The 27,826-nt window shown below is 44.1% G+C and overlaps 1 protein-coding gene across 3 annotated transcripts in view; it reads right to left on the bottom strand.

Moving 5' to 3' along the window:
• Positions 1 to 1,741: 1,741 nt before the first annotated feature.
• Positions 1,742 to 27,826, bottom strand: part of GRHL2 (grainyhead like transcription factor 2) — a 137,249-nt gene continuing 111,164 nt past the window's right edge. For all 3 annotated transcript variants that reach the window (XM_073632058.1, XM_073632056.1, XM_073632057.1), the window contains exons 12-16: positions 25,419 to 25,450; positions 19,477 to 19,568; positions 17,438 to 17,523; positions 13,042 to 13,106; positions 1,742 to 5,419 (exon numbers count right to left, since the gene is read on the bottom strand). In XM_073632058.1, the coding sequence (XP_073488159.1) occupies positions 5,302 to 5,419; positions 13,042 to 13,106; positions 17,438 to 17,523; positions 19,477 to 19,568; positions 25,419 to 25,450 (393 nt within the window). In that variant the 3' untranslated portion in view covers positions 1,742 to 5,301. The remainder of the gene's footprint in view (positions 5,420 to 13,041; positions 13,107 to 17,437; positions 17,524 to 19,476; positions 19,569 to 25,418; positions 25,451 to 27,826) is intronic.

Here is a 27,826-nt window from a genome sequence, read left to right as displayed (position 1 = left end):
GCACTGGTAGCTTCCTTCTGACAGGTAGTCCCTGTGGTACCTGCTTGGACATCTGCAGGGGACGAAAGGGCAGCTGTCGCTGGAATGTCCCAGTTGCCCAGTTCCTACACACTTGCTCTGAAATATGTGTTGCATTCAGAGGGACATGCAGAGCCATTGCCCCCTCCACCAGTCAGTGTACCTCTGTTACCTCATTCCCAGTAACAGAATGGGGTCCACTGAGCATGTCCCATGAACCTCATGTGTGCTCTCACTGAACTCTTTACTTTCCATACCAAGTGATCAGGCCTAGATCTCTGTAATGTTAGTCCACTCCCAGTGACCGACAGAGTCCAAGCACCGCCCCCTTGGTACCGAAGAACCTGTCGCCTTCCAGGTACCAAGCTAATGAGCTTGGTACCTGGAAGTCCTTGTAGTTACTTATGAACCTTTGCTGTAGCGATATTACACATACCCCTTTATTGTGGTTGCGGACTCAAGTTCTTTCGTAGTATGCCTAGACCTCACATGTACCCCTTGGAATAACTTCAAGACCAGGCTCTGAGCAGTTGGATCAACATTTACTATAAACTTGGCAACATGTAATAGCATTTAGTTCCTAAAAGGACCTAATTGTGGCTGCCCCAGGTTACCTGCACAGGTAAAGTCTCTTAAAGAAAAGTCCAAACTTGGTGTTCCAGCAAGTCTTTAATGTGCGTTTCCCATGTGTTCCCTGGAGCCCCCTTAGGATCAGAACCTCTGCACCCCAGCAAAAGCCTGCGAACCTACCGGGGAAAGGTGACAAAAACATTAACCCCTTCCCCCGACCCGGGCAGCTGGATGCTAACTCCACATACCGCAAGCAACCTGCCTACAAACCACCTGCTTGAACCAGGACTTGCAGCCACTCAAGGCTGTATACATGCCCCAACTCCTTCAAAAATAAAACAGCATGTCATATTTAGAGGGCATTACTAATATGACCTAAGTCTATGGGGTCGCATAGCAGCACCTTGTAAATGCCATACCACCGCACCCACCTCTTTGCCCTGCACAGACAGAGCAGGGTTTTTTTTTTTTATTTCATCTAGGGTCTAGATGTCATTTAAAGGGGTTGTAAAGGTAAATTTTTTTTTTTTTTTTTTAAATAACAAACATGTTATACTTACCTTCACTGTGCAGCTCGTTCTGCACAGAGTGGCCCCGAACCTGGTCTTCTTGGGTCCCTCGGCGGCTGTTTCAGCTCCTCCCCGCAAGCATTAACCACCTTAATGCGAGCTCCCTCGCATGGTAGTTAGTGCTTGCGGGCGCGCTCCCGTGATACAGCCGGCGGCTATAGCCGCTCACTGTATCACTCGGCCCCGCCCCCCCAGCGCGCCGCGTCATTGGATGTGATTGACAGCAGCGCGAGCCAATGGCTGCGCTGCTTCCAATCCATCCACTGTAGCCAATCAGCAGCCAGGGTGAGCGGAGGAATAGATGTCGGGAACGAGAAGCTGACTTTCGAGGCGTCAGGTAAGTAAAACGGGGGGGCTGGGGGCGGCGGTATTGTCAGAAGTTTTTTCACCTTAATGCATAGAATGCATTAAGGTGAAAAAATTTTTACCTTTACAACCCCTTTAAGTCCAAAAAGTCTATGACAGTAGTAAATTTTTAATTGTTACCATCCGCACATATACAAGAACATTTGCAGTTTATATTATCAGAAACTGCTCCTGCCATGAAATAACTGTAATGTAAAAAAAAAGAATATTAACACAAATAAAATAAAAACTGAGTTTTATTTGTAACGGAAAACTGGATGTTATTATTATACCATATTGTTGGTTGCTTGAGACCAATGATCTTCACTCCCCTTTCTATTAAATAAAAAAAAACAAAACTTAATTTTAGGAGTGCTTTATAAAAGAGATAATATATAGACACATAGGGGTTGATTTATTAAAGGCACAAAAGTTGTGCACTTTGCAAAGTGTCGTTGCACTCTGCAAGTGCAGCTGCTCCAGAGCTCAGTAAATGACCAGAAGCTCTACTGACTTCCATCATCCAATCATGTGCAAGCAAAAATGCTGTTTTTTTTATTTTTCCTTGCACGTGATTGGATACTCTTTGAAAAGTGAAGCTTTACCTCATTTACTAAGCTCTGGAGCAACTGCACTTGCTGAGTGCAACTGCACTTTGAAAAGTGCACAGTCTATTTGCCTTTAGTAAATCAACCCCATAAAATGAAACCAAGTACTATCCAAGGTTACACCATCAGGATGGTCACCAGACTTATGCCCTGTACACACGATCGGACATTCCGACAACAAAATCCATGGATTTTTTCAGACGGATGTTGGCTCAAACTTGTCTTGCATACACATGGTCACACAAAGTTGTTGGAAAATCCGATTGTTCTGAATGCGGTGACGTAAAACACGTACGTCGGGACTATAAACGGGGCAGTAGCCAATAGCTTTCATCTCTTTATTTATTCTGAGCATGCGTGGCACTCTGTGCATCGGATTTGTGTACACACGATCGGAATTTAACCGATCGGATTTTGTTTTCGGAAAATTTTATAGCCTGCTCTCAAACTTTGTGTGTTGGAAATTCTGACAGAAAAAGTCCGATGGAGCCCACACACGATCGGAATTTCCGACAACACAATCCGATCGCACTTTTTCCGTTGGAAAATCTGACCGTGCGTACAGGGCATAAGACTGTATGTTTTTAGGTGTTTCTTTAACCTACAAAAAGTTAATTTGTAGATGACGTTCTTTGCTGAAAATATGAAATGTACTCTGACAATCTACAGAGTATGATAGCACTTTGTTTGGGAAGCACAGATGACAAGGTTAGCAAAAGTTGGCATATATATATATATATATATATATATATATATTAAAAAATAGTATACACTTGACCAATTATTTCACATTTAAGACAAAAATACAAATACAGCAGTATGAAAAAAAATTTAAGTACTTCCAGTTCATTACTACATATACTATTTACATACTTGCCACCGTAGTAAGGAACATTTTTTAATGCACTTATAGTTCATTACTACATATCTATTTACATGCTTGCCACTGTATTAATTAACATTTAAAGGAATGTTTCACTTTCAAAGAAAAATATTGGAAATATTGCTTAGTACTGGTTACCTCCCACTGACCTTCCACAGTATGTTTTTTTTTATATTGGCCTGGGAGTATTGGAGCACTACAAAGGGTGTACACATAAAGAAAAAAAAATTGCATAGCTATTTATCCAGTGAAACTGCTGCTACATTCGTTCTGTGCAAAATCAAATGTTCTCCTATTTTCTCTACAGGTCGAATGCTATTCGTTCATAAAAATAAAAAAAATAGAGTGGTTTGGCGAAAATACCGCATTATGGCCACTAGATGGGAGGTGCATTTCATAGGAAATAAGTACTTATAGAGAGATAACAATATTTTCATAACAACCATTGCAAACAGCAATGAAGATGCCGATACCCATAGTGACCAATCTGCTTTCAGTTCACTGGTGATGATTTCTGATAAGGGCCCATTCACACTATTGTGTTGCAGTAACATACAGCACAGAATGTTACATGCATTAGGGTGATGTGATACCATTCATTCTGAATAGCTCCCCAGTGTGCCTTTGCCGACGGAAACGCTGCAGCATAACAGAGTGCTCAGAAATGCAATATGTGTTGCGCTGCCAGAAATAGTACATACACCTTTTCTTTAGTCCATTTTGGTCCATTAGGCAGCCCGTTCCTTTGAGCATGACATAATGCAGATTGAATGTTAATGCATGCTAATACACCGCAATGGTATAAGTGGGGTGAGGAAAGGTTACTACATTTGCACATAACCGTTGCTCTTTGCACTCGCTGATTAACCATGCATGACCACAATTTAGATATTTTAAAAGCTAATACAAACAATTAGTCACCGCAGTGGCAGTAAACAAGGCAAGACAAAGGAAAAAAATAGACATATTATATTGCACTTTACAAAAAATTTGTACATTGTTTTTTTTAAAAAAAAAAATTACCTTATCTTAAAGATTACTTACAAAATACTTTAAAAAGCGATCATTTCTCTTTGTACATTCAGTTTTTAAAGGAGATGACTGACCATGCTAAAAAAACAAACAAAAAAAAACACACGTTTGGCTACACATATATTCTGTACAAAATTTAGACCTCTTGGAAGCTGCATAGATCTCCTTTTATTGGTTATTTCCAGTATGGAGTGCTTAATAAATGTTATATTGGTATGCCTGGACTGGCACTTTGGCAAATCCAGCATTAGCCAGAAGACTTGTATGTTTGGGAGGACATGTGAGTTGCTATGGGCAGTTGTGAGCTGCTTCTTATCAATTAGATCTTTGTATTAAAGTGTATCAATGCATTAAAGTGTATATGTTGCAGCTTATCTGTCTTTAGGCTCTGTTTGCACCATGCAGGTGTGATGGAGCTCCGCATATAGGGTACCCCATTCATTTCAATGGGCTGCCCTATGCACAAGAAACGCACAAAAAAAATCCCTGACCCTTCAAAAATTGTGCCGCATCGAACCGTATAGTGCTGCGGCACCATGCAGTTTGGCACTTGTGAAAACGGGCACATTAGCAGATGCGTGGGGGTGCCATTAACAATAATTGACACCGCTGTGCGTCTTCTATGTCTATGCTTGTTAGGAAAGGGACCAAATAAGAGAAGTTTGTTGTTAGGGTTTACGTACAACTTAAGTAGCAAAAATGTAGCCAGTCTGTACACATTCTTGATTTGGCCACCATATTTGTACGGTGTCCGTAATTGTACAAATATATAATGGTTATGGTTCCAGTAGGCTTGGAAACATTTGGTCCTATAGTAAGAGATAGATTTATTATTTCCAGAATGGAGACACAGAATAGACCACAGTTCAGGTCACAATCTGCCCGGCCATACCTCTACTTTGTTCTGAAGCCTCCCCTTGACACATCCAGTGTGACCACAGGAAATACAGACACCCAAGGAGGAAAAAAGCATCCATTGGAACACATATTACAGAATGGGAAGAAGATAACCAATTATTCCAACCAGAATCCAGTATGTCCTCTTATTAATATACCTCAATGTGGAGTGACACAATAAATAAATGATGATCAGTCTTTATTCTTGCATTTTCTTCTTTGTATGTAAAATGAAGTAGCTGGGGAACTCTTTGTCCAGATGCCTATTAACAAGTCCCAGAATAATGTCTCTGATGAGGTTGGGGTTACAAGAGAATGTCTGGTACCCTCTGTTCCATGCTGGAACATTCTTTCCCATCAGGCATTGTTGTGACTTTAGTTAGATTTCCGTCAGTGTGATCTTGAAGCCTTGTTCCACCATGCTTTCCACGTTCAGTATGAAAGTGTCCTCGTTGGAGTAATGCTCAATGATGTTGTCATCCATGTTAACTAAGATGCTAAGAAATGAAATGAAAGATTTACAATTTACATAAATATTTGCATAATAAAATTGCACATAACATACAGGTTTGTAACAAATAACCTAGGGCAGGGGGTCTTCAAACTATAACTTATGGGCTATATCCAGCCCTCTACAAGACTTTATCCAGCCCACAGCTAGGATCAGTGGTGTATCTTCAATGTGTGCACCAAGGGGGATGGGACCCACTGTGCTCCCACACACTGCACGGATTCAGGATTCAGCGGGGGGTTCCACTTCTAATTTTGACTGTCCTCTCATCCTGGACCACAAACCTTCCTCACTGTGCTATATGTTTTCTGCTGCACCATTGGCATGGTTATATCTTCTTAGTCCTCTCCATAAAATTATCAGAAATTTGTGCTTAAAGTAAAACTATAGGCAACACTTTTTTTTTTCATTTTGGATAGAATAAGGGAGGCTTATAACCCGTCAGTCTATTTTTTTTACCATCCCTGTCCCATTGCAGGGATTCAGGGATTTCCCTTCACTTCCTGCCCCATAACCAAACAGGAAGTGAGAGGAAATCTATGCAAATTAAGGGAATCCTTTGCCCCAAACACCCCCCCCCCCCCCCCCGAACTAGTCCCAACTTGAAAATTTCAGGGTGGGTCTTAAACAGCAAGGGGCGTGGCCTTGACAGGAAGGGGTGGGTCATATTTAAATTAGGGGGTGCACAAGTTTAGTCAGGTCTAGTCAGGCTTAGGGCAGCACAAAACCTAAATACACTACTGTGTAAGGGGGGATTCTGATGGGAACTCTGATTGGGACTTCTCTGATATAAGGGCAGACTTATATGAGGGTGGATTCTCATGGAGCCTCTGTAAGGTGGACTCTGATGGGGACCCTAATGTACCCCCCCTTCATGACCAGGCCATTTTTTGGGATACGGCACTGCATTACTTTAACTGACAATCACACGGTCATACAACACTGTACCCAAATGAAATTTATGTCATTTTTTTTGGGGGGGGGGTTGCTGTAAACACAATTTTGAAAAAAAAAATTTTTTTTCACTTTCTGCTATAAAACCCAAACAGTTAACCCCTTGATTGCCTCTTGATGTTAAACCCTTCACAGCCAGTGTCATTAGTACAGTGCACAGTTTTATCACTGATCACTGTATGAGTGTCACTAGCAACATCAGTGTCAGTTAGTGACCCTCCCAGTCAGCGTAATCTAGCACCAGACTGCCCGTCACACTATCACAGTCCAGCTACAAGTCGCTGATCACCACCATTAGTAAGTAAAGCATCTATAGCTGAATAAATTCCAGTAAATATACCATAGTTTGTAGACACTATAACTTTCACACAAGTCAATTAATATACATTTATGGGGACATGAGTCATTTTGTTAAGAACACCATTTTATTACAGTTGTAGACAGTTATGCTTTCCTAAAACTGTCAAAAAATTGCCACTTGGCCCTGCACTTATAAGACATGTTGGGTTGGTGGCCTTTAGTGGAGATAATTCACCATTCAGAGTGGGACTGACAGTCAGTGATACACTAGAGTGACTAGATTTTCAAAATGAAATCTGGGGACATCCTACTGGCTCTTTATAGTGATGGAGATGTAAACTCACATCAATTCTTGGACAACTTGGGCTCTCTCCCACAGCTTCCCACTGGCTCTATCCCGCAAGCTCTCTTCTGACCCTCTGGATTCTTGGGTTGCTTTGCAATAGGCCCCCCAAGTAAGCCTAGCTAGGACCTCTGTGTCTTCAGGCTGGCTTCCTTCCCTTGCCTTCTGCCCAGGAGGGAAAGGCCCCTCAAAAGGGGTCTCCTCTGGTAGGCTGGATACAGGAACACTGCCCTACACCCACATATTTCAAGCTGCCCTTGCTGCAGAGGACTCAGACTATTTATGGCCTCTTCCCTGCCTTCTGAGCACACCTCCCCAAGGATTTGGCTGAAGTGCCATAAATATTCAGGCTGGCAGTGTCTGCCTTACCTCCTACTAAGTTCTAGAAATCTCTAGAAGACAGGGGGGAGTAGCAGAGCAGCAACCTGTGAAACCCTGGGCAGCCCCAATTATTGACAGAACCCCATATTGACAGAAAAACACAGAATTGTTGACATTTTTGCAGATTTATTAAAAAAGAAAAACTGAAATATCACATGGTCCTAAGTATTCAGACCCTTTGCTCAGTATTTAGTAGAAGCACCCTTTTGATCTAATACAGCCATGAGTCTTTTTGGGAAAGATGCAACAAGTTTTTCACACCTGGATTTGGGGATCCCCTGCCATTCCTCCTTGCAGATCCTCTCCAGTTCTGTCAGGTTGGATGGTAAACGTTGGTGGACAGCCATTTTTAGGTCTCTCCAGAGATGCTCAATTGGGTTTAAGTCAAGGCTCTGGCTAGGCCATTCAAGAACAGTCAAGGAGTTGTTGTGAAGCCACTCCTTCGTTATTTTAGCTGTGTGCTTAGGGTCATTGTCTTGTTGGAAAGTAAACCTTCAGCCCAGTCTGAGGTCCTGAGCACTCTGGAGAAGGTTTTCGTCCAGAGTATCCCTGTACTTGGCCGCATTCATCTTTTTCTCGATTGCAACCAGTCGTCCTGTCCCTGCAGCTGAAAAACACCCCCACAGCATGATGCTGCCACCACCATGCTTCACTGTTGGGACTGTATTGGACAGGTGATGAGCAGTGCCTGGTTTTCTCCACACATACCGTTTAGAATTAAGGCCAAAAAGTTCTATCTTGGTCTCATCAGACCAGAGAATTTTATTTCTCACCATCTTGGAGTCCTACAGGTGTTATTTAGCAAACTCCATGCAGGCTTTCATGTGTCTTGCACTGAGGAGAGGCTTCCGTCGGGCCACTCTGCCATAAAGGCCCGACTGGTGGAGGGCTGCAGTGATGGTTGACTTTCTACAACTTTCTCCCATCTCCCGACTGCATCTCTGGAGCTCAGCCACAGTGATCTTTGGGTTCTTCTTTACCTCTCTCACCAAGGCTCTTCTCCCCCGATAGCTTAGTTTGGCCGGACGGCCAGCTCTAGGAAGGGTTCTGGTCATCCCAAACGTCTTCCATTTAGGGATTATGGAGGCCACTGTTCTCTTAGGAACCTTAAGTGCAGCAGAAATTTTTTTGTAACCTTGGCCAGATCTGTGCCTTGCCACAATTCTGTCTCTGAGCTCTTCAGGCAGTTCCTTTGACCTCATGGTTCTCATTTGCTCTGACATGCACTGTGAGCTGTAAGGTCTTATATAGACAGGTGTGTGGCTTTCCTAATCAAGTCCAATCAGTATAATCAAACACAGCTGGACTCAAATGAAGGTGTAGAACCATCTCAAGGATGATCAGAAGAAATGGACAGCACCTGAGTTAAACATATGAGCGTCACAGCAAAGGGTCCGAATACTTAGGACCATGTGATATTTAAGTTTTTCTTTTTTAATAAATCTGCAAAAATGTCAACAATTCTGTGTTTTTCTGTTAATATGGGGTGCTGTGTGTACATTAATGAGGAAAAAAATGAACCCAAATGATTTTAGCAAATGGCTGCAATATAACAAAAAGTGAAACATTTTAAGGGGGTCTGAATACTTTATTTCCCCACTGTAATATAAGCCCTTTGCCTAGACCAGGGATCCTCAAACTACGGCCCTCCAGCTGTTGCAGAACTACACATCCCATGAGGCATTGTAAAACTCTGATATTCACAGACATGACTAGGCATGATGGGAATTGTAGTTCCTGAACACCTGGAGGGCCGCAGTTTGAAGACCCCTGGCCTAGACTATTACTCTCTCATAGGGTTCACTTTGTATGAACACAGTAGCCTCCATATGCAAAGCTTTAACACAAGGATAAGAATCTTTATTTTCAGCCTTGTGACCAATTTTCACATCTCATTGGACTCAGCGAAAAAAATCTGTCACTTTTTTGAAAATAATAAGGATCCTTATCCTGATATGTTGGCTTTAGCGTGTTGCTGCTCCTATCTCACTGCAGATCTGTCATTCATTTGGACTAATTTTTTGCTTGCTAGGCTCTTCAGCTTGCTAGTTAGGTAGACATGGATCTTCAAAGCTGGTGTGTTCCCCCAGTTCACTATCTGAATGATCATTGCGCTCATGAAACATGACTTTACCATAGACTAATGTGAACTCATCACAGAACGTACGGCGCAGGAGACGAGGATACACATTCCGCTACTTATCTGTTCGGGTGACACAGCTGTGCAGAACTCGTAATAGAGAAAGCGCACTATTAGGAGATATTTCTATTCCGTGACTCATTATTTATACTCCCAGCACCGATATGACCAAAACATTGTACTGCCATGTAAATAGACACGATACCTAACAAAGCACCGAGTCCTTCTCCCCTAATGTATGACTCAGAGCAGGAAAATCAATCGTTTCAACCCTGGCTAAATTTTATGTCGTTTTTAAATCATTAAAGACAAAAGTACAAATCAACAGGTTATAATAATCGCCATTAATGCACTGCTGCTGATTGTTTTACTGAGCAGCCTGGCTGGCGGTATGCACGCTACCTTTGCTTTGGGCATTTGTGGGGGACAATGGGTATTAGTCCCCTCTTGTAGAAACACCACCACTTCCTCTGGGGGTAAAAAGATGCCCTGAGTCACGGTGGGCGCTGCTTTCCCTTTACTTCCCAGGAGGAAGCCAGACCATATTCCTGTACCCCCACTGCCATATTACTCCCTGTGTGGGTGCCTGGAAAAAGGGCATGTATGGGGAGGGGGTGCTGTATGAAGGGTGGGTAGAGGGGGGTCTGTAAAAAAGGAGTGTGTGTGGGGAGGGGGTGCTGTATGAAGGGGTGTGTGTGGGGAGGGGGTGCTGTATGAAGGGGTGTGTATGGGGAAGGGGGGTGCTGTATGAAGGGGTATGTATGGGGAAGGGGGGGTGCTGTATGAAGGGGTGTGTATGGGGAGGGGGTGCTGTAAAAATGAGTGTGTATGGGGAAGGAGGGTGCTGTATGAAGGGGTGTGTATGGGGAAGGGGGATGCTGTATAAAGGGGTTTGTATGGGGAAGGGGGATGCTGTATGAAGGGGTGTGTATGGGCAAGGGGGGTGCTGTATGAAGGGGTGTGTATGGGGAAGGGGGTGCTGTATGAAGGGGTGTGTATGGGGAAGGGGGTGCTGTATGAAGGGGTGTGTATGGGGAAGGGGGATGCTGTATAAAGGGGTTTGTATGGGGAAGGGGGATGCTGTATGAAGGGGTGTGTATGGGCAAGGGGGGTTCTGTATGAAGGGGTGTGTATGGGGAAGGGGGTGCTGTATGAAGGGGTGTGTATGGGGAAGGGGGTGCTGTATGAAGGTGTGTATGGGGAATGGGGATGCTGTATGAAGGGGTGTGTATGGGCAAGGCTGGTGCTGTATGAAGGGGTGTGTATGGGCAAGGGGGATGCTGTATGAAGGGGTGTGTGTGGACAAGGGGGGTGCTGTATGAAGGGGTGTGTATGGGGAAGGGGGTGCTGTATGAAGGGGTGTGTATGGGGAAGGGGGGTGCTGTATGAAGGAGTGTGTATGGGGAAGGGGAGTGCTGTATGAAGGGGTGTGTATGGGGAAGGGGGTGCTGTATGAAGGGGTGTGTATGGGGAAGGGGTGTGTATGGGGAAGGGGGTGCTGTATGAAGGGGAGTGTATGGGGAAGGGGGTGCTGTATGAAGGGGTGTGTATGGGGAAGGGGGTGCTGTATGGGGAAGGGGGGTGCTGTATGAAGGGGTATGTAGGAGGGTGCTGTAAAAAGGAGTGTATATCAGGGGGGTGCTTTATGATGGGATGTGTATAGGGAGAGAGTGCTGTATGAAATGGGTGTGTATGGGGGTGCTGCAAGAAGGGGTGTGTAGGTGGGGTGCTGTAAAATGGAGTGTGTATGGGGAGAGGGTGATGTATGAAGCAATGTGTATAGGGAAGGAGTGCTACTTGAAAGGTTGTGTATGGGGTAACGGCAATTAGGGTTGTGTATGGGGAGTGTTGTATGAAAGGGTGTGTATGGGGGGAGGGGGAGCCATATGGGATGGGGAGGGCTGCTGTAAAAAGGGGTGTGTATGGGGGGGGCTGCTGTAAGAAGTGATGTGTATGGGCAGTGCTGTATGCAAGGGCGTGCATAGGGGTGTGCTCTATAAAAGGATGTATATGGGGAGGAGCAGGGGGTCCTGTATGAAGGGGTGTGTATGGGGGTGTAGGGTTGCCACCTTTTCTTCAAGCCAAACCCGAACACTTTTGCGGCACAGGGCAATTTTTTAAAATTTTATTTGCAGTAAAAACTATAGGAATTATAAAAGACCTGGTACACATTTGGGTGCCCCAAGGAGAGTAGTAATGTAGTGCACAGAGCGCGCCAGTGGGTGTGGCCAAATTGCTTTTGCTGACATCATCACCCCACCCTTCCATTATGCCAAACCTGCTCCTTATACACCCGCCAGCAGTATCTCGGTTACTTGGTTAGCCACAGCCTGGTCTGAATAATGTGTCCGGATTTCAGGTGGACTGAATCCTGGACAGGTGGCAACCCTATGGGGGTGTGCTGTATGAAATGGTGTATATGCATATAAGGGGGGTGTTGTATGGTGGGCCTATGAAATGGTGTATATGCATATAACGGGGGTGTTGTATGGTGGGCAGGGGGGGCTGTATGAAGGAATTTGTATCCAATGGGAAGCGGTTCTGTGTGAAGGAGTGTGTCGGGGAGTTGTGTGTGAAGGAGTGTGTATGGGGGGGGCGGAGTGCTGTATAAAGGGGCGCTTACGGGGGGGACTGCTATAAGAAGAGGTGTGTATGTGGGGGGTGTCTTAAAAAGGGGTGTGTATTGGGGGGGGGTGCAGTAAGAAGGGGTGTGTTTTGGGGTGCTAAAGAAAGAGATATGTATGGGGAGGGGGTGCAGTATGAAGGGGTGTGCATGTGGGGGAGGGGGGGGGTGCTGTATACTAGGGAAATCGTGGTCACCTTTACCATGGAGAGGCATGGCAGGGGAGTAATGTCTATCATTCAATGCAGTGCCAGTACAGTATGTGGACAATGAAAGGTCCGCTGATATTATTGCTGGGCAAATAAAAATACATGCACATTTCTATGTCTTGGCTTCTTAGAAATGCAGAATGTAAAGTATGGAATCCAGTACAATCTGCTGCACTGAAATCTCCAAGAGGTGTTGTCAGCCCTGTTTGGGTTCTCCCCTGCTGGATTACAGACCCCCCCCCCCTCCCCCATACACACACAAACTCCTTCTCTCTGTAAAGTACAAGGGAGGTGTTCTGTAGTCCAGCAGGGCGGAGCTCAAGCAAGGCTGACAACAATACACAGGATTTCTGAGTGGCAGAAAGCAGCGTTGTCAGCCCACTACAGGAAGTTGGGAAGTGGATCTCTAGGAAGATCAGCTTGGCATATAGCAGTTTAGAAGGAGGTGAGCGAAGCCAGGCTCCATATTTTTCCCAGCACACGATTCCACACTTCTAACGCCCCCCCCCCCCCCCCTTCCACATATTGGCGACACCCACTTTTCTTCTCGGCTGTCTTGGGGAGGGGGGCTTACAAATCAATTACAATTGTATCACCGTCTCTGAGGTCTACTCATCAATATTCATCCCATATGGTACATCACTTTTCATCCCCTTACCCTTTTTTGCTTTTCTTATAAATTTTCACAATTTTTTCAACAGGGATGCCATATTTCTCTGAGATCTGGAACACAGAAGTAAGAAAAGAGAACATGTTACATGCTGTAAATATAATTCACTTCAAACGTATTGACAGCAGGCATGAATGTTATTCCTTCAGAGCTTAAAAATGTTATGTGAAGTCTTCTTAGGTCTGGAAATATAATTAGTCATTAGTATAAGGTATTCCTGTTGTCATCACTGCACTTCATATTAAGAAGTGTTTGCTGAGCTCTACTGCCCTCTGTTGGTGGTACACAGACACAACTCTAAACCAAACAATTGAATAAAGGAAAATGAAATTCTGGTTTTCAGTGGACTGTCCTTTGAGGCCTCATGCACACAGGCAGAAAAACTGCTGCTGTTGAGGGCATGTGTCATTCTATTTTTTTTTTTTATGAATCTGAACTCAGCTCTATATTTCAGCAACACATTGTCGTTGTTAAGTTTGTATTTGAGATCACCGCTCAGGGACACAAAAAAATGTCTCCAACCTTTATTTAGAGAGGAGCTTTCTGCATTGTGCACATACACACATAAACGCATGTGTATAGGTGTAAGTTAAGTCCATTGGCCAGAATAAATGAATATTCCAACCAATAAAATGAGTTTATGCGCATACTCTTCTAAATGCTATATGCCTATAAACGTGCATAATTGTGCACCAAGATGAGCATGTTTTACAATGAATTTTTCTGCCAGCTCCTGAATCCTTGATGATATCTGATCAGATAGACCCTGACATAACACAGTTGTTGGTACATTGGGATTGATTTACTAAAACTGGAGAGTGCAGAATCAGGTGCAGCAGTGCCTGGTAGCCAATCCGCTTTTAACTTCAGCTTGTTCAATTAAGCTTTGACAAAAAAAAACAAAAAAAACCTGGAAGCGGATTGGTTTCTATGCAGAGCTGCACCAGATTTTGCATTCCCAATCTTTAGTAAATCAACCCCATTTTGTTGATGTAACAGGTTTATGTCCTATTAGCATACAGTTCTAACAGGTGGAAGGCTAATATACAAAAGCAGCAGAAAACTAGCAGGAAATTTAGAGCCTAACCAAACTAAAAAAACTGCAGGCAAAAACATAGAAAAATTTGATATTTTAAATGCTTATGTAATATTTACTTTCAGCGTTTTCCTCTTCCAGTTATTGATTTTATTATTCACTTGCTAGAAAATTTGACTACTCCAGGAAGGGTCAATTCCCTTCTTCCTTGCATGTTATAGCTCTCTCCTCATATAGGAGTGTCTAAATACTGTCTGTGCTGGCCCAGATCCTTGGCCCCTCCCCTTACCTCCCTACATAATCGTTTATGTAGCATCCAGGGGAGCAGGGAAGCAGAAAACTCTCGAGTGACAGCTCTGAGTCTGCTGCAGGTGCTGCTTTCACATCCATAATGGTGGTGCCCAGCAGTAGTCTTGGGCCTTGTGGTTGTCTACACAAGAGAGGCTTTCACAGATAAATAACATTCATAAAATATGTGAAATGCACATACTGTATAATCTTATGAGAAGATTTTTGTTGAAATGAACAGTCTGGTGACAAGGTCTCTTTAACACATTACACTTGTCCTCTACTGTTTGTTCTTATCTTTATAAATTGCCCCTAATGCAAAATCCTGTGAAATGCGGTATATTGTGTCATCGGTGTCTCACACATACAGTATGTGGAATTCTAGTTAATATATTCAATAATTTGCGATGTATATTTTGGACAAACATTTGTTTTGTTTTTTTGTGGGATGTTGGAGATTTAAATTACATGACAACATCTTATATCTCCTGGGGTATAGCTTTTGAGGTGCTTGTGGGCAGGTGCAGTCTGCTGTCTTAACTGTAGGTGGTGCTCAACTGCAGCGGCAATACAGAGGGAGAGGAAATCATAGGGAACAGCGTTCCTCTATGTATCCTGAGTCACTAGAGCAGTGATCCATTTGGATGCTGGCTGCCCACGTGACTCTGGGGGCCATCTTAGGTGTGGCAGAGTCTACTTAAGATCCTGGCCCCTGGGTTTGGCACACTTCTTGCGAGTTGGTAGTGTGGGGAAAGGTTCCCCATCTGTTAGGAACAGTACTAGCAAAAGGGAAAGGTTCCTGATGAGGAGGGGAAGTGTAGGGTCGCATCTCTCCAGATATCTTCCTACTTGGGCATGAGATGGCCAGGTCGCATTCCGTTCCCTTTCAATAGATGCTGTTGGTGAATTATTGCCTTCGCACTACACTGCACCTCACCTACCGGCTCTTGGGAGCTCCTGGGTCTGTACACCTTCTCTGGCCATCATAAGGTGCTCCCACTCTCTCTGCTGGATTTTTTCATTTTATATTAACCACTTGCTGACTGTATAACTTAGATATAAGGTGGCAAAGCAGTGTAGCTGCACAGATCTAGTACGTGATCCAACACTTCCGGGTCTGGGATAGCACATAGCACATGCATGTCGCCGGCGGCCCGCTTCTGCTGTGATTATACATAGTGGGAGCTGATTGGCAGGTACTGTGGACTCGATGTCCGCCAACACTCGCCGATCCTTCAGTACAGAGGGAGAACAGCGGTTTGCCTATGTAAACAAGGCAGATTGCCATTCTGTCAGTACAGAAGGTATGGATCTGTGTTCCTGCAAAGCAGGGACATGGATCCATGCCTTCCCTTAGTACAAACACCTCCCCCACAGTAAGAATACACCAGATAGGCACACAGTTAACCCTTTGATCGCCCCTGATGCTAACCCCTTCCCAGCCAGTGTCATTAGTACAGTGCATATTTTTAGCACTGATCACTGTATTTGGTGTCACTGGTCCCCAAAAAGTGTCACTTAGTGTCCAATTTGTCTTCCACAATATTGCAGTCCCACTATAAATCACTGATCTCTGCCATTACATATATATATATATATATATATATATATATATATATATATATATATATATATATATATATATATATATATATATATATATATATACATCCCATAGTCTGTAGACGCTATAACTTTTGTGCAAACCAATCAATATACGCTTATTGGGATTTTTTTTCCAAAAATATGTAGCAGAATTTTGGCCTAAGTTAATTTTGGCCTAAGGTGGCCATATTGGCCTAAGTTGATGAAAAAATTAGATTTATTTAAATTTTTTTATTGGATGTGTTTTATAGCAGAAAGTAAAAAATATTGTTTTTTTTTTTTCAAAATTGTTGGTCTTTTTTTGTTTATAACGCAAAGAATAAAAACGGCAGAGGATATCAAATACAACCAAAAGAACGTTCCATTTATGGGAAAAACAGGACATACATTTTATTTGGGTACAACGTTGAGCAACATTGTTAATTAAAATAACACAGTGCTGTATCGCAAGAAATGACCTGGTGGGGGGTAAACCTTCCCGGAGGGCAAGTGGTTAAGAAGAATGCAGAAAGATGTGACTGAACACACCAAGGCAGGAGGAGAAAATCTCAAAAATGGACAGGAACAGAGTCTGGAATTATAAGAAGCCAGTGCCTGACTCAGCTCAAGAAGCTCTGACTATACCTAGAATATCACTGTAGAGTGGGCTGATTCCATATCTTTGACCATTGATAGAAATGAAATGTGGAGTTAGACTTCAGCTATTATTGTAGCTTGATCAATCAGGCCCTATAAAGGCCCGTACACACAATACAAAAATCAGAAGTAAAATTTCGTCCGATGAACGATCTGCCGATTTTCCAATCATTAGTACGGTGCTTTCGACAGCTGATTCCGATTTTCCGTATGACAACAGCTGGATGTGCAGACTATAAAAATTTTTTGACGGATGTGAACTCAACGTCCGATTTTCGTTTAATCAGCACGGTTTTCATCCGAAAAAAATCGTAAGAGCAAGACTACACATGCTCAGAAACAAAAGAATACATACAACACTATTCAACACATCTGATGTTGTATTCTGTCGTACAAGAATTTTCATATTGTGAGGAACCTCTTCACGTTCGACATGAGACCAGCATGCATCAAAAAACGGATGAAACGGTGAAGACTTGTGCAAAATATATGAGCTCAGTGGCTGTCATCCTCATCCTTCTTTCACTACTTAGGAAGGTAATGACCCAGCGAGCATACAACAATGAGACACTTGATTTTCAACCACTGTCCTAGGTCATGGTCTCCGGAGCAATGAAGGAAGGAGGAGGACGACAGCTCTGGAACCTGCACCAAAAAAAAAAAAAAAAATTAGCAACCGCAACTTTTATTTTTCCATCCATGAATGCGTTTTTTGTTTTTTTATTGTAATGTCAGGGAGTGCTTGGCAAGTGTAAGCAACAAAAAAAGAACATATCAGCCTTTCTTATATGTCTTCCAAGATTTATTACATATACTTACAGCATCTAATAGACCCTTCACTGTAGGATACTTTAACATGAGCGCATCAAATACTTCATCTGTTTCTTTCCTTACATAAAGAAGAACTGTAATGAAAATACAGAGCAGATATTTTTGAATATATGTTTACTTTCCATGTGTTTTTTTCTAGAATAATGATTATATATATATATATATTTATATACAGTGTATATAGTATGTTTTTTTTTTTTTTTTACATAAACATGCACACAAATCACACTAAATGTTGTAATAAATCACATTTAGTCCTTCTATAATTTGAATTTAAAGTATATGTAATCCCAGTCACTAAAATCTCACGTAGGCTTAACCTCCTTGCCCTTCAAGTGGCCCAGTAGGTCGGCTTCCAATCATGTGGTACTGTGATTGGCTGCACAGTGATGACGTCATTGGGAACCCATCCTACAGGATCCTGATTGTTGGTAGTTGAATGTTAGCTGCTGTTTCTGGGTATGCTGATGGAGTGTGCTGCAGAACAACACAGTGGTGCATATTTGCAGCTGGGTGTTAAAGCGGAGTTCCGCCAAATTTTTTTTTTTTTAAAAGTCAGCAGCTACAAATACTGCAGCTGCTGACTTTTAAAATATGGACACTTACCTGTCCAGGGCGCCCGCCATGTCAGCACCCGAAGCAGATCTGTCCCTCGGCTCTCGGGTGGAGGCACCACAATCTTCGGTAAGGGAATCAGGAAGTTAAGCCTTGCGGCTTCACAGCCTGGTTTCCTACTGCGCATGCGCGAATCGCGCTGTGCAATTCCACTGGTCCCTGCTCTTTTCTGGGACCTGTGTGTCTCCCAGAAGACAGCGAGGGGAACGGAGGAGGTGCCGGATATAGCATAGATATCCGCAGATAGGTGGGAGCAAATACCTGGATTATACAGGTATCTGCTCCCCCCTGAAAGGTGCTAAATGTGACACCGAAGGGGGGGGGAGGATTCCGAAAAGCGGAAGTTCCATTTTTGGGTGGAACTCCACTTTAAGGACCAACTGCAATCCTCCTGCATATATAGTATGTGTAAGTCTGTTGTAAAGGAATTCAACATGTTAAAGCAATTTAAGTAGTCATTTTCAACGGTTTTAAATCTGCAGCTTTCATTATACTATTACCTGGCCTGGTGATCCTGCCATCAAGGCCTTTGTTCAGGCAATTCCTGTTATATGGTGACATCACTCTGCCCCTGTCTCCCTATGTTGTCTTCCTATCATGGGGCTGCCCATGTGAACAAGCCCCATGAAGCTATAAACACCCAGTAAGTTAGGTATTAAAGAAGTACAACCAGAGCTCATTTGGTGGGACTTCTCCTGTGGATCACAGGAGTGCAGTTCGTTCTGCACTCCTGTGACCCATTTTCAGCAGACAGCAGGCTGAAGCCCACAGATGTCACAGAGCCGCCCACGAGCCTGGACTGATACCCGGCTGAGCCTCTCAGCAAGCTGCTGAGAGCCTGGGCTGGCCACTCTCTCCCCGTCCACAGCCCAACACTCCAGTGAGAATGGGGGGGGGGGGGGGGGGGGGAGAGCAGAGAGCGGTGACTCAGTCATCAGCTCTCTGCACACGGAGCTCCAAGAACCCAGCAATCAGCGGTCTTTGATCACTCGGTTCTCAGAGAACTGGTGCCTGTCAGTCACCGCTCTCTGCCCCCCTGCCCCCAACGCTCACTGGAGCACTGGGCTGTGGTGGGGGTGGGAACCGAGCGATCAGCGGTCTTTGATCGCTTGGTTCTCAGCCTTAGATCCAGTGGGGGACAGAAGCGGCATGGAAAATAGGTTGTATCCACCTAGGTAAGTATGATTTTTTTTTTTTTTTTTTAAAAGCCCAACTTCTCTTTTAACTTACAGGCCTTCAATAAAATAATAGATTTACCCAGAAGTATTTTCTTTGTTCAGATAGGGCTGTTTGCATTCTGAACCTTTTTAACCAGCTTTCATTTTGAAGCATGAATATGAATATTTTTGCCTCAAAACTTATTTTTGTTTTTTCTTTTGCAGTCGGACTATAGTAATTACATTCAATTTTACCTTTTTTAGCTGCTTCTTTCATTTGCTTGGGTGCAGGTGGACCAAATTCTTCCTCAACAGGACGGTGCATCCTTTTCACCAGCACACTGCTCCTGTATGAGAAAAAAACAGAAGGTTTAGTAGATATTATAGATGGTGTAATATACAATTGCTAGCTCCTGGGCTGCTGTGCTCCTAGAGTTGGTTTTCTCTGTGCCTAGTAGACTGCTTTCTTTGCCTCTATATTGGTTCCTCTTAAACACACACATAGGATAGAGCAGTGTTTCTCAACTCCAGTCCTCAAGGCGCACCAACAGGTCATGTTTTCAGGATTTCCCTCAGATTAAACAGCTTTAGTAATTACTAAGGCCGTGAAACTGATCAAATCACCTGTGCAAAATAGTGGAAATCCTGAAAACATGACCTGTTGGTGCGCCTTGAGGACTGGAGTTGAGAAACATTGGGATAGAGTACAGCAAGAAAGTATGTGTAGAAGCCACCATTGTATTAATGAAGGCTCTGCACACCTAACTGCTAAAATACTACAGCACTTTGCAGATTACCTTGCCAATTATTAATGACATTTTTAAAAAATGTGTATGGTAAAGCATATCTGTAAGAGAAGGGGCTCTAAAGTTACCTTTTTGTTGATATGTCACTTCTTTGCTTCTTCCTGACCACTGTAAGTATTCCACATTTCTAAGTGTGTGCAATACCTGCTTCCAATCTGCATGCTGTGGTTTCCACAACTGGCCCATACATCATCATTACATGACTATGACTACTGCGTGCGGTGGGGGACACAGGGTATAAGACCCATCCAGTGAGTTGACAGTCTGCAGTGGCTAAGGAAAAGTGAAGAGGTGGCATACCAACAAACAGCAGCGGAAAATTAGGTAAAGTGTTTTTTCTATTACATGCATGCTTTACCATACAAAGTTGACTTTAACAAAGGTAGCTTTGAAGCAAACCTGTCAGTACTATAAAGGTAGTGTAATAGCTTGCAGCAATATTAAGCTGGAGCCTAGAAATGTGTGGCCATTGTGACTGCCTACCATAACTATGGGCTAATAGCAGTGCCTACGTGACCCCCCCCCCCATTACCGGTGGGGCCACAAATCCCAAGCCACTGTAGGATGCCCAATCAACAGTTCATGACAGGTTTCAGAGCACCTATCCCCATGCCAGTTCCTATTGGCCCTCTGCTGTGATGGAGTGCTTACTGGCCTAGAGGAATGTGCAGGTGAAGGTTGGCCATCGATCATGACAACCAGGAAGTGTTATAACTGGCCATTGTCCTGGTTTTGGAGCACCACTGGCACTGGAGAGGTCATATAAAGGCAGTGGTGTCTCCAGATTACTGCTGAAGCCTGTTTAGTACATTTAAAAAAAACTTTTACTTTAAACCTATTAAATAGATGTTAGCAGTAGCAGGCATAAAAAGCAGTCAATGAGAGGGGTCTGCATCCTGTAGTGTTCATCTACAGGATGAACTCTAAATCCTGTAGAGTACTCCAGGAGATCCAAAACGTAGGAAATCTGCACCAACTGCACCAACTGGGTGTCCAGCACCTCCTCTTCTCCCATGTCATTGGCCAGTCAGGTCACGATTAAAAGATATGGACCAATCACAGAGTGAAAGAGGCAGAAGCCGAACACTTGCTCAAGGTTTACATAATAAGTCATCTCTGGTACATCTGCAGATATTTCTTGTTTAAATGGCTTCACCTGAACACACTAAATATAAGTATTGATTTTCCTGATCATGATTTTTTTTTTTTTTTTTTTGCAATTTGCCTGTTTAAGGGGCAAGATAACAGTCCACACAAAATGATGCTGTTAAGCTGCATCCTCCAGGCATAGTGACTTGGACAAGTACAGCACATCCTGAACTCTAGATGGCCAAAAGTAAAAATCTAAACAAAATGATTAAACTAAACAGCTAGGACTGAGAAAAATAAATCATTCAGATTGAGATCTCATTTGCACAAAAATGGAAATCATTATCAAATGGCAATCCTCATTCTGTCCCCTGGCCTGCTGGTTATGCTGATTACATTCAATCGATTTTTAACTGGTTTTCTGTAATAGAATGGGTAGAAACTGAGACTGTATAAATGCAGAAGATATAAAATGGTTTACCCCTACCAGCCTTTCCGATTCTGTAAATTTTGCAGCACAAGTTAGATGATAAGAGATATGATGTTGTATTGTGTTTATGTCACACACTTTATGTATTATTATTTACTCTATAATAGATGAGCCAACTCAAAACTAAAACTTGGATAGTTGCTGGTATCGTATTCTGTATAGCTATTTAAGATAGGCATTATAGCTTCCTCTGGGGCAGGGGTGGGCAATTAATTTTTCCAACGGCCACATGAGAAACTGACTGTTGTGGAGGCCCAACAGTTGTTGCAGAGGAAGACAATAGTGTGCATAAATAAAGCCTTGTACTATTTTGCACATCAAATTAAAATTTATGATATGGAATTAGGGAACCTAAGATTAGAAAAATATTCGGGTTGCCGTTCCTATCAATCCTCTGAAGATCCTAATGGCCTGGCAGTATTAATTATCTTCCAGCTCATTGGATTCATTACCTTACTGACCTGGAACCAGTAAAGAAGTCAGACTCTCTACCTGACAATTTGTCTTAGGTCTATAAATCAGGGGTAGCAGTAGAGTCTAAATTACTTCTGACCACCAGATATTTCAAGAGACTTTTTTTTTTTACTTTTTTTTTTATTTCCCTGCTTCCTTTGTGTTATTTTGGGAAATGACAATGGCAGGCGGATTGAGAATTGTTTTGCTGCAGTACAAGGTAATTTTACTGTGGACTGACCCTTTAACCACTTGCCTACTGGGCACTTTCACCCCCTTCCGGCCCAGGCCAATTTTCAGCTTTCAGCGCTGTTGCACTTTGAATGACAATTGCGCGGTCATGCAACAAAACAAAAAAAGCCCGAAATTTTTTTCTTATGCCGCGTACACACGGTCGGACTTTCTATCCTACTTGGTCCGGCACACTTTCCGACGGACTTTGTCCGCCAGGTGCGCCGGACTTTAAAACGGACGGACTTGCCCACACACGCCCGGACTTTCCGGCGGGCTAAGTCCGCCCGTCTTTCCGACGGACTTTCGCCGGAGTTCCGGCGGACTTTCAGAATGAACGGACTTGCCCACATACGGACAAGTCCGTTCATTTTGAACGTGACTCAGGTGCGACGGGACTAGAAAAGGATGTCAATCTTGCCGCTTTTATCGGCGAGATTGACACCTTGCGAGCCCCGTCGCGGGGCATACCAGGCCCTTAGGTCTGGTATGGATTATAAAGGGAACCCCCTACGCCAAAAAAACGGCGTGGGGTCCCCCCTAAAATCCATACCAGACCCCGATCCGAGCACGCAGCCTGGCCGGTCAGGAAAGGGGGTGGGGACGAGCGAGCGCCCCCCCCCCCCCCTGAACCGTACCAGGCCACATGCCCTCAACATGGGGGGTGGGTGCTTTGGGGGAGGGGGCCGCCCTGCGGGCCCCCCCCCACCCCAAAGCACCTTGTCCCCATGTTGATGAGGACAAGGGCCTCTTCCCGACAACCCTGGCCGTTGGTTGTCGGGGTCTGCGGGCGGGGGCTTATCGGAATCTGGGAGCCCCCTTTAATAAGGGGGCCCCCAGATCCCGGCCCCCCACCCTATGTGAATGAGTATGGGGTACATGGTACCCCTACCCATTCACCTAGGGAAAAAGTGTAAGTAATAAAACACACTACACAGGTTTTTAAAATATTTTATTAAACAGCTCGGGGGGGATCTTCCTCCGGTTTCGGGGGTCTTCTTCCGGCTTCGGGGGTCCCTCCGCTTCATCTTCTCCCGGCGTCCGGTTGGTTCTTCTCCGCTCTCTTCTCTCCAGTTCTTCGGCCGGCTCCTCTGCTGTCTTCAGGTAGCTCTCTTGCCAGCAGAGGTCCGGACTTCTTGTCTTCTTCTCTTCTCCAGATGTTGACACGACGCTCTCTCCGGCTGGACTGCTCTCCGAGGGCTGCGTTGTGACTTATATAGGCGGAGACCCCGCCCCCTTTTGATGTCACAGTCCCTGGGCATGCTGGGACTGTGACGTTTTAGGGGGCGTGGTCAACATCACCCAGTGACCACGCCCCCTAAAACATCACAGTCCCAGCATGCCCAGGGACTGTGACATCAAAAGGGGGCGGGGTCTCCGCCTATATAAGTCACAACGCAGCCCTCGGAGAGCAGTCCAGCCGGAGAGAGCATCGTGTCAACATCTGGAGAAGAGAAGAAGACAAGAAGTCCGGACCTCTGCTGGCAAGAGAGCTACCTGAAGACAGCAGAGGAGCCGGCCGAAGAACTGGAGAGAAGAGAGCGGAGAAGAACCAACCGGACGCCGGGAGAAGATGAAGCGGAGGGACCCCCGAAGCCGGAAGAAGACCCCCGAAGCCGGAGGAAGATCCCCCCCCGGAGCTGTTTAATAAAATATTTTAAAAACCTGTGTAGTGTGTTTTATTACTTACACTTTTTCCCTAGGTGAATGGGTAGGGGTACCATGTACCCCATACTCATTCACATAGGGTGGCGGGCCGGGATCTGGGGGCCCCCTTATTAAAGGGGGCTCCCAGATTCCGATAAGCCCCCGCCCGCAGACCCCGACAACCAACGGCCAGGGTTGTCGGGAAGAGGCCCTTGTCCTCATCAACATGGGGACAAGGTGCTTTGGGGTGGGGGGGGCCCGCAGGGCGGCCCCCCTCCCCCAAAGCACCCACCCCCCATGTTGAGGGCATGTGGCCTGGTACGGTTCAGGGGGGGGGGGGGGTGCTCGCTCGTCCCCACCCCCTTTCCTGACCGGCCAGGCTGCGTGCTCGGATCGGGGTCTGGTATGGATTTTAGGGGGGACCCCACGCCGTTTTTTCGGCGTAGGGGGTTCCCTTTATAATCCATACCAGACCTAAGGGCCTGGTATGCCCCGCGCTCGCCGCAATAGGAAAATTTGTTTTTCCTATTGCAGCGAGCGCGAGATGCAATACCCTGCCCTCGTGTCGCATCTGGTCCGTCGGACCAGCATACACACGAGCGGGCTTTCCGTCGGACCAGCACACACACGAGCGGACTTTCCGCCCGAAACTGAGTCCGGCGGAAAGATTTAAAACTTTCTTCAAATCTAGGTCCGGCGGGCTTTTGGGAAAAAGTCCGCCGGAAAAGTCCGCCGGCGCCCACACACGGGCGGATTGTCCGGCACACTCTGGTCCGCCGGACCAAGTATGCCGGAAAGTCCGACCGTGTGTACGCGGCATTAGATTCTGTTATAAAATTTTGCAAATAAGTATTTTTTCTCCTTCACTGATGCGGCTGCACTAACGGGAACTGATAAGCTGTGCTTATGGGCACTGATGAGAAGGCACTGATAGGCAGCACTGATATGAGGCACTGAAGGTGGCACTAATGGGCACTGATAGGCGGAACTGATTGGGAGGCACTGAACGGTGGCACTAATGGGCATTGATAGGCGGCACTGATATGGAGCACTGATGGACACTGACAGGTGACACTGTTGGGGCTGCACTGATAATCAGAATAGAGATGATCAGTGCCCTGATTATCAGTGTAAAATCCCCTGTCACAATTGCTGGTTATCGGCTCTCCTCTCCCCATGCGAGGAATGTCGATAACCAGCAAGTGTGTTTACATGCGATCAGCTGTGATTGGACACAGCTGATCACATGGGAAAGGGCCGCTGTGATTGGCCCTTTACCCCGATCTGTGATCAGCTGTATCCTAAAAACACAGCGATCACAGAGCATGCCGGCTGCCTGCCCCAGGCGCATGGGGGGCAGGCAGGATGCCCTCCCAGAACTAGATGACCATGCTGTGGCCATATTTTGGCTATAGCGCAGTCGGGAAGTGGTTAATACATCATACATATGTATATACATAGATATAAATATAGTTTCTTACCCTTCTATGTCATCATCTGTATTGTAGAAAACCTGTTTGAGAAACAAGTGTACATTGTTATAAAATGGTTATAATCCAGGGCATATATTTCCATTAGTGTAGCTGGCTAAGACATGATGGATCAGACCATTATCCTGATTTAGATATAAACCAGAATGTAATAAACATTGATAAAACGCCATCCTTATCCTCATTACAACAACAGTAACTTGATTAGCGTGTAACAGAAAAGGCTTTATAATTTTTTTATTTTTTTTTGCTGAGATGGATGGAATAAAACCGAGGAGCTGTTAGTTGGAGGGTCGTTACAAGGAAAGAGATCAGTCTAGAAACTGGCAATGATATTGCTTTCATTATGCAGTCATAATCTTATCACATCTTATAAATTACAGAAGTAGTACACATTACTGCAAAGAGACGGCTGCACTTTCCTAGAATTACTTTTATTGATCCTATTTAGATGTTTAATAATATCTAATAGATCTTAACACCCTTGATGCTAGAAAAAAAGTAGCTATCTTCCCCTGGAAAAAAAAAGAACATATATACCGTATGTGCAATAAGTGCGTTTAACCTTTCTTTTTACCTATAAACATTACTTTAATGAAGAACTCACATGTCCTTGAATGAAAATTTTAAAACTACCCTATTCTGCATTTTTATCAAAAATTTGATCTGATTTTGGGGCTTACGGCTGAGCAAAAAGTATCTTCAGACCTACCTGTGATCTTTGCTTACGTCCTAAGGCTACAGTATACTGCACTGTACATAACTGACAGTCGCAGTCAGGTTATATAAAGAGTATTATGCCATCCATGTGATTTGGTCAGCAGGGTTCTCAATGGTTCTCAATGGTGTTAGAGTTAAGGTATCTTGCAACAGCTTTTCTAAAAGAAAACCCACTAACATAACATGTAATACTAGACCACAAAAAGAACATGGTATTAACCACATGAATTTGCCCTTAAAGCCCAGCTCCAGTAAAAATTTTATTTTTCAAGCTTTTTTGGGCTATTTTTCATACTTAAAGTGCATTACCATCCAATTGCTATTTTGACAGTCTTGCTCAGTAGGACAGTGTAAAAGGCAAAAGCCATATGCAAAGACAATAAAGCCTCGTACACACAATCGGATTTTCCGCAGACAAAACCACAGACTTTTGTCCGAAGGGCGTTGGCCAGGAACTTGTCTTGCATACAAATGGCACACAATTCTCGGCCAACAAACACAAACATAGTGACGTACTACATGGTTTTTCAGCCCTTTAGCGCCCCCCTTGTGCTCATTCTGCTAATTTCGTGTTAGTAGAAGTTTGGTGAGTGTTGATTCGCGCTTTTCATTTTGCACTTCTCATTTCGTTTCTGAGCGGCCGTTCGTCAACCATCCATGTTGCGAAATCAGAGGAGATAACATGTTATTTATTATTGGCCTTGGAGTTATTGCTTTGCCCCAAGTCCAGTCCAGGAACAGGAGGAGGAGGATTTCTTGGACCAAAAATTGGTTGCTTTATTATTTGTGACCAATTATGTCATATGCCTTTGCTGTGGGAGCTCCAGGAGAATAATCCGGATGATTTTCGGAATTATCTCCGGATGACGGACCCCTGCTTTCACCGACTCTTGGCATTGTTGTCCTCCTATATTAAGAAGCAGGACACATGAGGCTTTTATTTTATTTTTTGGTTGAATAATAATGATTTGATTTGGTATATTTTCTATATTTTTGGATGCATAGAATGCACTTTTTGGTTAAGTTCTGTTGGCAGATAGCATGTCTAATTTTATTTGTTTTCTTTTTTTTTAATGCACAATAAAAAAAATTGTGTAGAATAATACTTGGCTATGTGTTTTACTTCAAATGACAGTTGAGGAGTAGGCAGTTACATTTAAAAAAATACAATGTAAAATTGACAAGGGACACCAACATAGTTGTATCTTTGATCTTAAAAACTACGGGATAATGGTGTTGTGGTAACTTGCCCAAAAAAAAAAAAAGCCTTTGAAAATTTGTTTGCCATAACGCCATCAGTATCACCAGCAAAGCAGCCTCATTATTATCCCATTAGAGAAGAAGAGAATGTGCGCTGCATTTTAATATTACATAATTTGCCGCATCACTAATGTTAATTCTCCATTATGAACGCCAGTTTACAAGACCGACCGCTTCCAGCTCGTCCTTGCTTCTGAGCATGCGTGTTTGTACTTTGGACTTTTGTACGACGGACTTGTGTACACATGCTCGGAAAATCCGACAACATACATTTGTCTGGGGAAAATTTTAAAGCCTGCCATCCAACATTTGTCCACGGAAAATCCGACAACAATTGTCCGATGGAGCGTACACACGGTTGGATTTTCCACCAACAGTCTGTCATCACACAATTCCCGTCGGAAAATCCGATCGTGTGT

This window comes from Aquarana catesbeiana, linkage group LG05 (genome assembly GCF_042186555.1).
Source record: "Aquarana catesbeiana isolate 2022-GZ linkage group LG05, ASM4218655v1, whole genome shotgun sequence".
NCBI lineage: Eukaryota > Metazoa > Chordata > Amphibia > Anura > Ranidae > Aquarana > Aquarana catesbeiana.
The sequence above is the reverse complement of the archived record's forward strand: the minus strand, read 5'-3'. Positions and strand labels throughout refer to the sequence as shown.